At 45.2% G+C, this 14,863-nt stretch overlaps 1 protein-coding gene across 4 annotated transcripts; it reads left to right on the forward strand.

Annotated features, from left to right (window-relative positions):
- Positions 1–20: 20 nt before the first annotated feature.
- LOC121915895 (fukutin related protein) lies at positions 21–11,820 on the forward strand. Of its 4 annotated transcripts, none has more exons than XM_042440508.1 (4): positions 21–140; positions 742–870; positions 4,067–4,148; positions 7,157–11,820. In XM_042440508.1, the coding sequence occupies exon 4, from the start codon at positions 7,165–7,167 to the stop codon at positions 8,803–8,805; it is 1,641 nt and encodes a 546-aa protein (XP_042296442.1). In that variant the 5' UTR covers positions 21–140; positions 742–870; positions 4,067–4,148; positions 7,157–7,164; the 3' UTR covers positions 8,806–11,820. The 4 variants fall into 4 exon arrangements, with proteins under 4 accessions (XP_042296442.1, XP_042296444.1, XP_042296443.1 ...); XM_042440510.1 differs by having other exon boundaries at positions 7,212–11,820; XM_042440509.1 differs by lacking the exon at positions 742–870 and having other exon boundaries at positions 63–140.
- Positions 11,821–14,863: the final 3,043 nt, after the last annotated feature.

The raw sequence follows: 14,863 nt of genomic DNA on the forward strand, positions 1-14,863 counted from the left end.
GCGCCGGAAGTGAGGCCTAGCTCCCTCAGCCGCCACGGAGACTACTACTACTGCTGCTGCTGCTGCTGCTGCTGCTGCTGCTGCTGCTGCTGCTGCCGCTACCTGGGGGAGGAGATGAGGCGTTGCCATAGCAACCGGAGGTGAGGGCCTAGTTACTCCCCCCTTTCCTCTCTCGTTGGAACGGTCCCATTTGGTTCTTTCTTGGGGGAGACGAGGAGGGAGGTACCATTGTAGCGGCGGAGGAGGAGGAGGCAGTCTGGCACCGCTTTAACTCGTTGTCTCGCTCAAAACACCATGGTGTTTTTTAACCTGAGGGGACGCCTCTCTAGGAATCTGTAGGTCCTCCAGCGCAACTCTGTGGTCAACGTCCGACAGACTCTGACCATAGAATTGCATGTCAGGAGCTACAAAGGCCTAGCGGAATGTCCTCTCTAGGAATCTCTAGGTCCTCCAGGGCAACTCTATGGTCAACATCAGCCACACATTGACCATAGAGTTGCGCTGGAGGAGCTACAAAGGCCTAGCAGAATGTCCTCTCTAGGAATCTCTAAGTCCTTCAGTACGACTTTTGGTTCAAGTTGACCATAGAGTTGTGCTGGAGGACCTAGATGTTCCTAGAGAGGACACATTAACCAAATCCTTGAACAATCAAAGCCGCAAATATGAAGAGATGAGTGCATATAAGACATTAGAGAATAAAAGCTAGGAGGCTTAATATAAATGTAAACTCATGCTTCTTAGGCCTGCTCAAAATGGAGGATGTTTTGGAATCCCCTCCTCCTGGACAGAAGGTTGAGATGGAGGACGTGTCCATGGAAAAGGAGGACAGCTGGTCGCCTTGCGCAGGATGGAGCTACGACTCTTAAAACGGTAAATACATTGCTGTTGTCCGGCAACCCTTTCGTGGTGTTGTTCTTGGCAAGATTTGTTCAGAGGAGGCTTGCCATTGGCCTTCCCCGAGGCTGAGAGAGTGTGACTTTCCTAAGGTCACTCAGTGGGTTTCATGCCTGAGCTGGGAATCGAATCCTGGTCTCCAGAGCCGTAGTCCAACGCTCAAACCACTAGGCCAGGCTGTCTGGCTTTCCAGCTTTGTACAGTATGGTACAATAGCGTCCAAACCTATACACTCATCCCTCCATATTTGCAGCTTTGATATCTGTGGATTTGATTATTCACAGGTTTGATTGATATGTTCTCTCTATGAATCTCTAGGCCCTCCAGGTTGCCATGGCTGTCCTCAGAGGCTGAGAGAGTGTGACTTGCTGAGGATAGCCGGGCAGATTGATTTGCCCCAATAAAACGGGGACAACAGACATATATTATCTCTTCCGATAGGATTATGGTATGCATGCCTAAACCTGCCTAGAGGGTGGCTGGAAGCAGGAGTTGCTATGGCAACAAGGGGGTAGGAGGTGGAGGAGCCAGGGAGGAGGAGTTGCTATAGCAACAGACCCTATGTCAATCCAGAAGCATCCTTCCCCCAAAGATTTGGCTGAGAACGGTATAGACAAAATGCGGGAATCCCAGAATAACAACTGTGGAAAGTGGCTGGAGCTTAATTGCGGGTGTTTTCTGGATTTTATAATACACATCAGGTTATAATACACATATATTTTAAGTGGTCCCTCCAATTTCGCTAGGGTTAGGGGTGGAGGATCCCTGTGAATGTGGGGAAAGCCTCAAATAACAAAACTCTGGCCCCATACAGACAGGCCAAAATAAAGCTGCTTCAGGTCACTTTGGAGATAGGCTATTTAAATGATGCATACGTCCTAAGAGTCCTGAAGCCACACCAAAGCCATGATCCAGCCCTAAGGACTGGAGCGCAGCTTTGGCGCAGCTTCCGGACTCTTAGGACACATGCATCAATTAAACAGCATACCTCCAAAAGTGACCTGAAGCAGCTTTATTTTGGCCTGTCTGTATGGGGCACTATTTACTTAAGAGAATGCCTCTCTAGGAATCTCTAGGTCCTCCAGTGCAACTCTAAGGTCAACATCCGCCAGAATTTGACCACAGAATCATGATGGAGGACCTACAAATGCCTAGAGAAAGTGTTTTCTCTAGGAACCTCTTGGTTAACCATCACAGCTCTATGTTCAGCTTCCAGAAGAGTTGCGTCGGAGGAACTAGAGATTCCTAGAGAGAACATATTACTCAAAACCACAAATAATCAAACCTGCTGAAGTCAAAGCTGCAAATGTGGAGGACTGGCTGCACTTCCAGATTTGTAAAAGAACACGAACCATTATTGGAGTTTATAGTCCTGAAATGAGAAAACACATATACTTGCGGATTTGGTGATTTTTAACCTTTTATTTTTAGCCATTCGTGTTGCAATAGTTTAGGAAGACCTGTTAGAGTAATACAATTTGGGCTCTTTTGGCAGAATAAAAATAGAGTTGTTCATCCTGTTATTTCTGGTAAGATTTATTATAGCAGAGGCATCGGAGGATGGAAAGAAAATTCTGAATTACCAGTAGAGGGCAAAAAGGGGGGGAAATGGCAATGGATAAAGGTGAGAGTTACTATGAACCAGGTCTTTGAAAGTGAGGAGAAGCTTTGTATATTTATGATTGATTTGTGTAATTTGGAAATGGTGTGTATATTTTAATCTTTAAATTAATAAAAACATTTTTTTAAATTGGATCATGCCTGAGCCTAGTGCTTCTTTGGCATCCCAAGGCAGAGCCTTAAGAAATGCGAGGAAGGAGCATGTACAGAGCATCTTTTTGTTCTGTGGTTCCAGACAGACATCTGGGAGAGGAAGGAACTGAGCTTCCAAAGTAAGGCTTCTGTATTCCAGACACGCTTTGAGTCCCAGCACGTTTCATTTTGAAAATGAATAACAGAGAAGGTTACAGCGAGATGAATTAACAATTGATGATAGCCTTTCTTGACAAATATAGACAGTAGGAGTAACTCTGACAAGAGAATGACGCTCAGCATACCCATTTTTTTGCTGGTCGCCTTGTAGGTGTCAAGAATAATAATATTACTTAGAGCTTTATAATATTATTATGTTACATTATTAATGATAACATTATATAGAGCATTATCAAGGCACACTGTGGTTTGCAGCATAAAAAAGGACAGGTATGTGGCCCAAGGGGCTTACGAATTAACATTTAAGGGTTTGATTAATCTAACAATTTACCCTTGCCTAAATGTTTTGCTCTTTCTTTGTCATCTTTCTTGACATAAGGTGCATCCGCACTGTATAAATAATGCAGTTTGACTCCCCACTTTAACTGCCATGGCTCTATTCTACAGAATCCTGGGATTTGTGATTTTGTGAGGCACCTGCATTCTTTTTCAGAGAAGGCTCAAGACCTTGTAAAACTACAAATCCCAGGATTCCATAGGATGGAGCAACAGCACTTAAAGGGATGTCAAACGGCATTGTTTCTACAGTGTAGGTGCACCTTATGTCAAGAAAGATGACAAAGAGGATGAAATTTAGGCAACGCTAAATGATTAGAGTATCGGATCACATAGGTAAATGTTGTGATGCTGTTCTCACAAATGCACTCTCGGATTTACATGCGGCTGAAGAGATCTTTGCTAGGGGTAAACCAAACTAGTGTCATGTTTCTAGTCTTGTAGGGAAACAAAAGTAGGGAAAGTGGACTATCTGTTAGCTAAGGGAAACTGTGCCTCTAATTCTTTGCTGGTCTAACTCCATGGCATAATGCAATTAGAAGGTTTTTAAAGGATGACTCTTCTCTTGAGGAACCTAGGTAAGCCAAAAAGGGTCAAGCCTCCATGGGTCAAATCAGCTGATCTGAGATTATCTAACTTTCTGCTTCTTTTTGCATTGCTGCTCTCCTCTTCCAGCTGCCTTGTTGCCTCAGGTAAAACAGATGACCTCCTGTTGGCAGGTTGAGTGTCAGTTGACCCACCTCTTATTAGTCTTATAGGGCAAAATACTTTCTCAGAGTACAGTTGGCCCTCCACATTTGTGGCATTGACTTCTGTGGATTTGATTATTCATGGATTTGATTAATATTTTCTCCCTAGGCCCTGCAACTCTCTTATATCATTGTTTGTTAAATTTGCTTTTCAGCTTGCTGAACGCTGCTTTAGAGGGAGGAAAGCACCTTCTTGACAGTGGCAGCACTCATAGTCCTCCAGTTTCTCCACAACAGGTACTCTTACTTTTGAACTTGCTACTGCACTCTGCCTCCAGGGAATTTAGGATGCCACACGTGGTTCTCCTTGTGTGTATCATTAAAACAGCTCTGCAAAATGGATTAGGCTAAAATAGAGTAACTTGCCCAAGGGTCGTCCCATGAGTTTCTTGGATGAGTTCTTTGCAGTTTTTTTCTCCCTGGCTTTCTTGGCAGGTAAACTGCTGAATGTAAACATCACTGAGATGTTTGTTACCTCTTATCACTGGAGTGGTCCATTAACACTATTACCTCACACACTGAAGTACACTCCACCTGCAGTTTTGCCATTTCTAAAATACTTTTTAAAAATCACCTTCCTTTTAGGTCAACTGAAGCATGACGCAAACATAATAGCCTGTTTTCATATGGCCCTCATAAACCTCTCAAGGAAACTAGCAGAGAAATATTAAGCATTTATTCAGTATTATCATGGCATGTGGAGTTTTTGTACAGGCGATTAGTGCATTACGCACAGAATCACACTCTTCTCCACACATGCATATTCCATGATACTTCATAGTGAACTGCAGCTTTTGCCCCTTCTCAAATTTTGTCCACAATTGTGGCACTTAATTTTAATGGTGTAGTAATTGGAAATGTCAGAATAGATTTGATGAGACTAGGTTCAGGTGGCCACTCAACCATAAAGCTTAGTGGGTGAACACAGGCCAATCACCAGCTCTCACGTAACTTAACTCACGGGATGGTTGTAAGGAAGGAGAAGGGATGGCATGGTATAAACGTAGGCCATAATCCTACTTTATACTTGTAAGCCTAAATACCTTAAAGGCACCAGATCCTGTCTGATCTTGGAAGCTAAGCAAGGTCACCCCTGGTTAGTACTTGAATGGGAGACTGCCAAATACCTGGTGCTGTTGGCTACACTCCAGAGGAAAGAACTGGCAAAACCACCTCTGAGGATTCCTTGCCTACGAAAACCATGTGAAGTTCATGGTTTCACCATAAGTCAACGGGCGATTTGAAGGCACATTACACATGCACAAGTGCCATTATGCAAGTGGTTCCATTTTTGTCTCAGAGCTTGTGCAAGGGTAAGATCCTGTTCAGGATTGCATGAACCATGTTACTCAGAAAAGAGAAAGAACACACTTCTCAGGATACTGAAAAGATGGCCTTTTATTTGTGAAGTCGAAGGCTTTCATGGCCGGCATCCATAGTTTTTTGTGGGTTTTTCGGGCTAGAACATGGCCACATTGCCCAAAAAACCCACGAAAAACTAGACCTTTTATTTGTTCGGAAGCCTCCTGTGTGTCGGCCCTTAGATGCTCCAAAGGCTTTTGCAGATGGGGGAAAGCTATATAAAAAATCCTTGACTGAACCAACCCACCTGTATTGTGGTCTTTCTCTTTTCCTACTGCCTTTCACTTTACCCAGTCTTAATTGTCTTTTCCTGCTCTGTAATAACTCTGTTATTACAACCGTAATAACTTCTTTATTACAGCTGTATTATAGTTATTGCAAAAGAATAAACCGCTTTGTGACCCAACTGCCCTCCTGGGAAGCTGTCTGTCTGTCTTCTGCCCACCCTTTTCTGTCGCCTGCTCTTTGTCAGCAGAGGGGCAGAGGGGGCTGGGGAAGGAAGGTTGTGGAAAGCTTATTGTTCCCTTGAAAGCGGAAGCTGTGATCTATCCAGGGAAATGAGCAGGCTTGATCTAAATGAGATTAAATAGGGCTGCTCCTCCCTGGTCCATCTGCTACACTAGAAAGATTAGTGGGTTTTTAAAATAAGCATATGTTGAAGGGTCGCACTTATTAGGGTGACTCTTTTGTTTGGCTTCCTTGCCTCTGGGCGATACGCAACAGGGGTCAGATAGCACACTCCCAGGAATGTTGACTCCTTCTCTCATTTTCTCATCAGTATCTCATCTGTATTTGGGAGGCTGGATTCCAACCCAGCTTACCTATCTACCCCACAGGGCTTGCAGATCCTAATCTGGCCCTTGCCTGGAGATTCTGTTCCAGGCAAATACTGCAGTGCAAAACCTGAAATTCCACATGCGGACAGACAGCATTTTGAAAACGGAGATACATTTTGAAAGACTGGCTGTGAAATTCTGCTTTTCCCCACTGAGAGATTAGAATGCATTTATTGCATGTTAAGTCAGGAACAGCTGAAGCTGCTTCACCTGAAGCTAGAAGAGGAGTCTGTCTGGGAGAGTGTTACCTAGCATTGTTATTTTTATTACTATTATATTATATGTACACTATATATTTGTCCTCAGAACTAGGACTCAGCGGAAAAGGTTGACACTAAAATGATTTTTTTCTGCCAATAACAGTTGAGCGCCTACACCCCCAACATAATTACATATGTAAAACTAAGCAGCATTAATATTAATCATAACAATAATATTAACACTCTAATAGCCTTTAGGGCTGAAGGGTGGAGTATAAATACCATAATAAATAAATACAATTTAGGAATATTATTTTCCATGCAGAAGATGCTGTAGTTGATGGACCCATTCTGCACAAAATTCACTAGGCTTTTTGTGTGTACAAAAAACAGAAAGCAGCTTTTCCCCCACAGTTTGTGCTGTTTTCTACATGCAGTAAACACATGCAAAAAACCACATCTGAATTTTACACAGTGTCCCAAACAGCAAATAGTCTTTGAATACTGCAGCATTTTTGAAGACCTATTCTGAATAAGTCTTGAACAGCACAGAATCCATCCTAAATTATTTTGTGAGCCACCTTGGGAGAAAGATAACAGATTAAATAAATAAATAAAATAGTGAGGGGGTCACGGGCCAATTTCTCCCTCAAACCCCCTCACAGAAAGCCCAAATACCTCCCTTGTCCTCTGCAATCCCTCTCAAAATGGTGACTTTACTGTGATTTTGAAGAGAACTGTAAGATAATGGTCTTTCTTGGAAGGAAGAATGTGGATTAGAATAGCATTAGTGCCTTCTGCTTCCTCTAATCCTTGGATGAGACTCTGCATTTCTCCATTATGCTAGAAATCTGAATGCCACAGTCACCATCCTGCTCTCATTTCTTCTCCATGGTCCCCAGGCAAACTGAATGTGGATGGATGAACCTACTGGGCCTGGAGGACACAGTCCTTTGGCTGCCACCCGGTGCTTACAAAATGCGCATCACCTTCTGCCAGGGTGTACTTGTGGTCGCCATCGCAGTCAACCTGCTGATCCTCTACTACATCTCGAAGCTTCAGCAGCGCCTCTTGCACCGCCACAGGGACCATGTGAAACCTGGCTCCCGTCAGCCTCTCTACCCTCCCTTGAGGTCAGGCCTGACCATCCTCATCCGGGAATTCGAGGACTTTGAAAATTACATCCCTGACGTGGTGCGTTTTTTTCTGAAACAGAATCCAGAGCTGCCTGTGGTCGTGACGGCTGACCACTTGCCCTACCCCCCCATGGTTCTCCCTAACACTCCCAATGTCCAGGTGGTCCTCCTCAAACCTTCCCCTGACCAGCCTGCCCACATATTCAGACCTGAGACCTACATGAGGACAGAATACGTGGCCCTGGTGCCTGATGGGGTGAAGGCAGACATCATGTCACCCCAATTGGAGCAAATGTTGGAGGAATTTAAGAGCAGCCAAGGTAAGGCTGAGATGGTAGCTGCTCCCCTGCATTCACTGGTTCCCCTTCAGTGCCTGAACCTCAAGGTGAGCCTTAAGGAATGGACGGCTGAGTACATGGCGGCCCCTCCTGCCTCCAGACTCTGTGCGGCCTTAAAGGGGGAGGCCATTGTCCTCCTCCGCACCAGGGACTTCTTCAACCTCTCAGCCCCCTTGGCCAGGCCCTTGCTGACCTCCCTCTTCATCCAGACCTCACTGCGAGGATGGACAGTCCGTGTCCTTGATATTTCCTTCTCACTCCTTCACCAGCCTGTGCTCACGTCCTCCCATAATCAGTGGAAAGCCGACAACCTCGGCAAGGCGAATCGTCTGCAGCTCTTCCGAGACTTCGGCATCAAGCGGGTGATCCTGGAGGATGGAAAGGTGCAGTGGTTTGGGTGCAGCAAGGAGACACCACGGTGCTTTGGCACTATCCATGATGACACCCCAGAATACCTCTACCTGAACCGCTGGACCCCTCCTTGTTGCCTCAGAGCCTTGAGGGAAACCGCCAAATATGTTATCAATATCTTGGAGATGTCCGGCGTGCGATACTGGCTGGAAGGGGGAACACTCCTTGGGGCGGCCCGTTACCAAGACATCATCCCATGGGACTATGATGTTGACCTCGGCATCTACTTGGAGGACATCCCCAACTGTGAGCTGCTCAGGAACGCTGAGTCTGGCTCCATCGTGGATGAGAAGGGCTTTGTCTGGGAGAAGGCCATCGAGGGGGACTTCTACCGAGTCCAGTACAGTGAGCACAATCACTTGCATGTCGACTTGTGGCCCTTCTATCCCAAGAATGGCTTGATGACCAAGGACACGTGGATGGACCACCGACAGGACATTGAGTTTCCTGAGCATTTTCTGAAGCCCTTGGTTCCCATCCCATTTGCCGGCTTCCTTGCCCTAGCACCCAACGACTACCGGAGCTTCCTGGAACTGAAGTTTGGTGAAGGGGTGATTGAAAAGCCAGAATATCCCAACCCAGCCATGAAGAGAATGGAGAAGGGAAGCTGAAAGAAGGCTTGCCAAGGCCCATGTCTGAGATGTTCTTCAGCATTTCAGAGCTCCTTAACACACACAAGCAATGGGTTATTGAGGTGTTTACCTGACCATGGCCAGTCTTTTCATGGAATGTGCAAGTCTGAGAGGGTGTTTACAACACTGGGATCTTGCACAATCATTGTGTTCTGATACCACTTTAAATGCTGTGTCTGCATTCTGTGGAATCCTGGGATTTGTAGGTTGGTAAGGCACTGGAGCTCTCTGGCACAGAATTCTATACACTTCATGAAAGTACAAATCCCAGAATTCCATGAGATGGAGCCATGGCAGTTGAAATGGTATCCAAGTACTATAAAATTGTATAGAAGGGTGAGAGAGGAGAATAAAGGGGAGGGATGTCCCCTGTTGTTTGTCTGCCTCTTGGTAAGATAGGTGACTGTTTGAGACTGCAAAGGAATACCAGGTGCTGTGGGCTATATTTCAGAAGATGGCAATGGGCTGTATTTCAGAGGAAGGCAATGGCAAACCACCTCTGGGTATTCCTTGCCTAAGAAAACTCTATGAAATTAACGGGGTCTCCATAATTTGACAGGGGACCTGAAGGCATATGCATGCGCACACAAATGCCATTTGTGCCACTAACATTTCACTTGGCAAGGCTTCTATATTTGGCTTTCATTCTGTTTTTCTTTCCTTTTAAGCAAACGGCCAGTGATTGGTATTGTAAATTCCAAATCTAACTCAATTGGGGGTTGTTGGATTAAGTCAACTTTCCCTAACCTGGTGCCCTCTCACACTCTAGGAGTGTCAGTCCAGCACATCTAGAGAACATCCATTTGGAGAAGGCTGGGTTAGATGATAGCTGAGGAACAGTCAGCAATTTGGAAAGACTTCAAAATTATTATTATTACCATTTTGAGAGGGACTGCAGAGGATAACAAATGTTGGGCTTGCTGTGCATATTATGGTCCATTGGGTAGGTGTGCTAAGGGGATACTTGAAAAAAGGTTCCTTTATCGGTATAATACTAGCCATGCTAATTGGAGGGGAATTCTGGGAGCTGTAGTGAAGAAAAGTAACTTTCTGAGTGGTCTGAAGAGGAGAGCATGTGTGTAGTCAACGCATACAAAGGATTCCAGGCCCCCACATCACAGTTGCACAGTACCTGTGGCAAGGATTCCTCCTTGTTTGGGAGCAAAGGTGCCTTGTGACTCTGCATGACCGCCTTGCCCCATTCCACCTCTGTGCTAAATGTCCAGGAGGTTGCTTTGCAGATGGGGCCACGTTGCTTCACCCTCCCACAAGCGGTTTCCTTATAGCCACAAATACATCAGGCAGGTGCGGCCGTGTCATTGAAACCAATCCGTATTTTATAGTCCCATTCATAGAAACAAAAGCTGTTTTAAAACAATTAAATGAAAAAGCTTGTGACAGTCACATGCACGGTCTCATGGCCTACACCTCACACTTCAGTTGAGGGAAAGGTTGTTAGCTAATTCATCCGGAAAGGAGAACCTTTCTGTGGCTAAGTAGCTATACTTAAGCTACTTACCTTAATATGCATAGAGTTCTGTAATATAGATAGTGATCTAGAACTGCAGCCAGTGTGTTGTAGAAAGCAGAAGAGAACTTTATATTCAAAGTGACACATCTGCTTTAGACAACATAGAGTTCCTCTTCCCTGCATATGACTGGCACGGAAAGTGCAAAACTGGGTGTAAGGCTTCTGTGAAAATAATGCCAGTAGCCCAATGCCAACATGGGCATATCTGTTGCTGTGCTGTTTTTGATAGTTTGAACTTTATTGTCTCTCTCCCTCTAACTTCCCTAGAGCAAAATATTTCTTCTTGGAAGGTTGTTAACACAGGAGCAGCAGGGGAAAGAAAACTGATTCCTCCTTTAGCTTCGGAGAGAGGGAAGTTAGATTCTCTGCAGGAAAAGAATCAAGGTAGCAGAAAAGGAAATAGCCTTCTCTCCAGTGCAGGAAACAAATGGGCCTAGAAAGGAAGTGGCTTTTCTCTCTAGCAAGGATGAAGCCCAGTGAAAAGAACAGTGGGTCTTCTTTTGCTGGGATATCTGTACATAAGAACAAAACTAAATGCTAAATGGCCCTCCTTCCAGAGACAGATGTTTAACCAATGCCCAGTTCTTTGCTTGTGTTGTAGCCTATCCTTGCCAGCAGAGGACAGCAACAGCTGTCACTGGACCTAAGGAGAGCAGTCCTGGATCATATTGTTGTTGTGTGCCTTCAAATCATTTCTAACTTATAGCAACCCTAAGGGGAACCTATCGTGGGGCTTTCTTGGCAAGATTTGTTCAGAGGTGGTTTTGTCATTGCCTTCCTCCGAGGCTGAGAGCATGCGACTTGCCCAAAGTCACCCAGTGGGTTTCGTGGCAAAGCTGGGAATCAAACATTGCGTGCCAGAGTTGTAGTCTAATACTCAAACCACTACACCTCACTGGCTCCTTCGAGTAGTTCCAACTTAGGACACCCTATCACTGAGTTTTCTTGGCAAGGTTTGTTCAAAGGGGGTTTGCCATTGCCTCCCTCTGAGGCTGAGAGGATGTGACTTGCCCAAGGTCAAGTGGGTTTTCCATAGCCAAATGGGGATGCCAACCCTGATCTCCAGAGTTGTAGTCCAATGCCCAAACCACTACATCACACTAGCTCTCACCATGGACTATGGGAGCTACAAATGTCACTGCCTTCCACTTTGATAGCAGCATCAGACTCCAAGCTTCGTATGAAACCTAATTTCTAACACAAGAACAAACCAGGTTTCGCTTGATCAGGAAGCCTCATTCGCGGAGCTGAAGGGGTCAGCTGGGAGGCAGAAAATGGACAGCTTTCATCTGACATTTCCAATTGACTGCTGGGAAATGTTGCATAGGGACTAACAGCTGGGACTCTTCTTTGGAAATATGTACAGCACTGTGTTGTTCCATGGATCTTGGCGAGATTTCCGTCTGGTTAAAATTGAATAGGGTTGAGCCAAACCGAAATGAAATAAAACCCATTGCAATCCATCTTGTGTAATAAATGTGCCATCCAGTTTATTCTAGGCCAGTTAGCTTGTAAAAAATTTCTACATCCCACATTCCCTTCCCTTTTTTAACTTGGAATTTTAACTCAAAACTGTTCAAGTCATGTTTCTGTCCAGCTGTCATACAATTTCCAGCGCTGCAGAAACAATATTCCCTCATTAAGATCTGATGGTGAAGTTCTTCTTTTGGACTACAGCTCCCAGAATCCCCCAGCCAGGTTGGGGAAGCCGTAGTCTGGACATGTAACTTTTTCATCCTCTGAGCACCTTTCTTTCTTTCCAGCCCTCTGCCATATATACTCAGAAAGGCATGCATTTCCAAAATACTCTAATTGATGTTGCAAAGGAATTGCTCACACCTCAAACTCTTCTAGTTGCCTGTTGGCTTTCCTTGGGCCTCTTTACTTGCCCCTTTTCCTTTGGATGCCTAAACTCTGTTTCCAAATGCTCAACTGAAGTTTTAGGTGGTTGCAATGCAAGAAATTTGAGGAGTGGAGGAAAATTTCAGGGGGCAGAATTCTTATTTGAGAGGGAAATGCCCTAATTTTTCCATAGCTCTCCCCTGAGATGGCAGTGCCCTCCTTCCTCAACCTCTCTTTCCAGCTACTTGTAGACTAGGATTCTGGCTTCTTTAGTCTTTCAGCCACCCTTGCTTACCAGCCGTGCCCCTTTTGGGATGTGTTATGTATCAAGCGCTTCTAGGCACCAAAGGGGCAGAAAATGGAAAGCAAGTTGGGGCAGGTTGAGCACACAAAGCTGTGTTCCTCTCTGCTGTTGATGTTTTCTGATGCCTTTATAAGTCCTCTTTTCTTTGTTTAGAGAGCAGGTCAGCAAACAGCCAGGTGCTGCTGTTCAACTTGCCCTTGCATCTTGCAAAAGGTGTGTTATGAGACCTGGAAGGGCAGGCTCACCTATAGCCCAAGATGGTGTGAAAAGGTATCAGGAGCCAGCGCTCTTACTTTCTGCAGCTTCTGCCAAACTGGGGAGGCTGCCAGCTGTGGGGCTGACCAGTGAGGAGGAGAATCACGGAGCTTGGAGGGACCTCAAGGACCATCCAGACCCCCCCCCCCCCACCATGTAGGAGCAGATACTATTCAGAGCTAAGTTTCAGAGCTGGGGAAGGCAACTTTCCTTCACCTCCTGGGACCTGTGAGTTGAGGAGCCACTCCTGCATATCATTAAAGCTATGAGGGCTAGGAACTTGTCCATCAGTGAAATGCTTAGGAAACTCGATTCATGTCTTTTGGAGCAGATGCACTGCCTTGCTCCAAAGCTCCAGATTTGCAAGCTTGCTAATTCCAGGTTAGGGCAAGATAACTAGAGACAGCCCTCTGGGGATGCCTCCATCACAGCTGCCACTGTTACCTTCTCTCACCTGAAGCTCAGATGCAGGCAGACGTTAATTGTTGGGTTGCCTTAGTGATGGTTGTCAGGGCAACCCTTGACACATGACTGTTTCCCACATCTATTTAGAGAAGAGATTCAGTTTCAGATCTCTCACTTCTGCATTCTCAAAGAACAAGCCTTTTAACTCTTCTCCTTCAAAAAGGCGAGGAGCCCCAAGGCAAAGAGGATGGGACACCGGACACCTTGCTGGGAGAATTTTGCATATTCAGATAGGCCAGAGCGTATTGTAGGGATAGAAAGGATACTTGGGAAATGTTTGAGGCTTAGGACATGCTGATGCAGAGAATCCTGGGTTAACAAGAATTTTCGCAATTCTAGATTTCTCCTGCACAAAATTGCACACACCGGCTTTTTGTTTTTGTGGTCGTGAAACAACATTTTCTGCACAGGCATCATACTATGGACAGAAAATAGTATTTCCACACAGAAATACTATTTTTCCGCACAGGAAAAATACCTGTTTTCTGTACAGAAATCCATATGTGAACTTTGCACAGAATAAATCCTGAACAGTGTGTCAAGTCCTGCGTCGCTTTCAGAGACTTTCTCGGAGTGGGAAGAAGATGGCTAAAATTGCGGATTCCTTCCTTTGAGAATGACATCTAATACACAGTTTGCTATTTGGAGAACTGTAGTTTTTATTTTACAAATGTCAAGTTGGTAGCCATTATTGCTGCATAGGTAATCTCAGAACCCAGAAAAGGGGTGAGGGAAGGGTGTGTATTAGGACTTCCAATTGCCAGGGACAGGTTTGTCTTTTCTGGATACATCCCTTGTCCTTTCACCACAACGAGCAACCAATTCATTATCCCTAATAAGGAAATGCATTTACATATTTTAAAACAAAAAAACAGCTTTTGCAATACGGCAAAATCATGGTGGGCCACATATAGCCTCAATCTCCCGCAATCTTCACAAAAAGAAAAACAGCTGAGAAAGTGTTAGCTGCTGGTGCATAAACTGGGCAGAGTTCAATCTATTTTGCTTATGCTTGATTCCATCAATCTCAATTTAGAGATTACGTAGACATCTCTTAAGGTTTCTATAACCTGTTACAGACAGCCAAAATAAAGCTGCTTCGAGTCACTTTGGAGGTACAGTATGCTGTTTAAATGATACATGCGTCCTAAGAATCCAGAAGCCGCACCAAAGCCATGTTCCACTCCTAAGGATTGGAGTGCAGCTTTGGTGCAGCTTCCAGACTCTTAGGACGCATGCATCATTGAAACACCATACCTCCAAAGTGACTCGAAGCAACTTTATTTTGGCTGTCTGTATAGGGCCTAAGAAGAGTTTGAGTGTTTTTACAATAGGATGAATTTTGAGTTTCCAAAGATACCGTTAAAAATATTAACAGAGGCATAAATCAGTTAACACCAGTGTTAACTGGTGAAGCTCTCTTTTAAATGCCTGCCCAACCCCTACTTCTCTTGTCTAAGATGGCATAGGCAGGCTGGAAAAATAGATGTTCAGTGTTAGCTTGCAGTAATGTACCTGGAATGCACTAAAGCAGGGGTAGGCAACCTGCGGCCTGTGGGCCGGATGCGGCCCGGCGAGGCCTTGGGACCGGCCCCAGCCCAGTCCTGCCGCCGATTGCCGCCGGGGCCTTTGGGGGGGGG

The sequence above is a fragment of the Sceloporus undulatus genome, chromosome 9 (assembly GCF_019175285.1).
Source record: "Sceloporus undulatus isolate JIND9_A2432 ecotype Alabama chromosome 9, SceUnd_v1.1, whole genome shotgun sequence".
NCBI lineage: Eukaryota > Metazoa > Chordata > Lepidosauria > Squamata > Phrynosomatidae > Sceloporus > Sceloporus undulatus.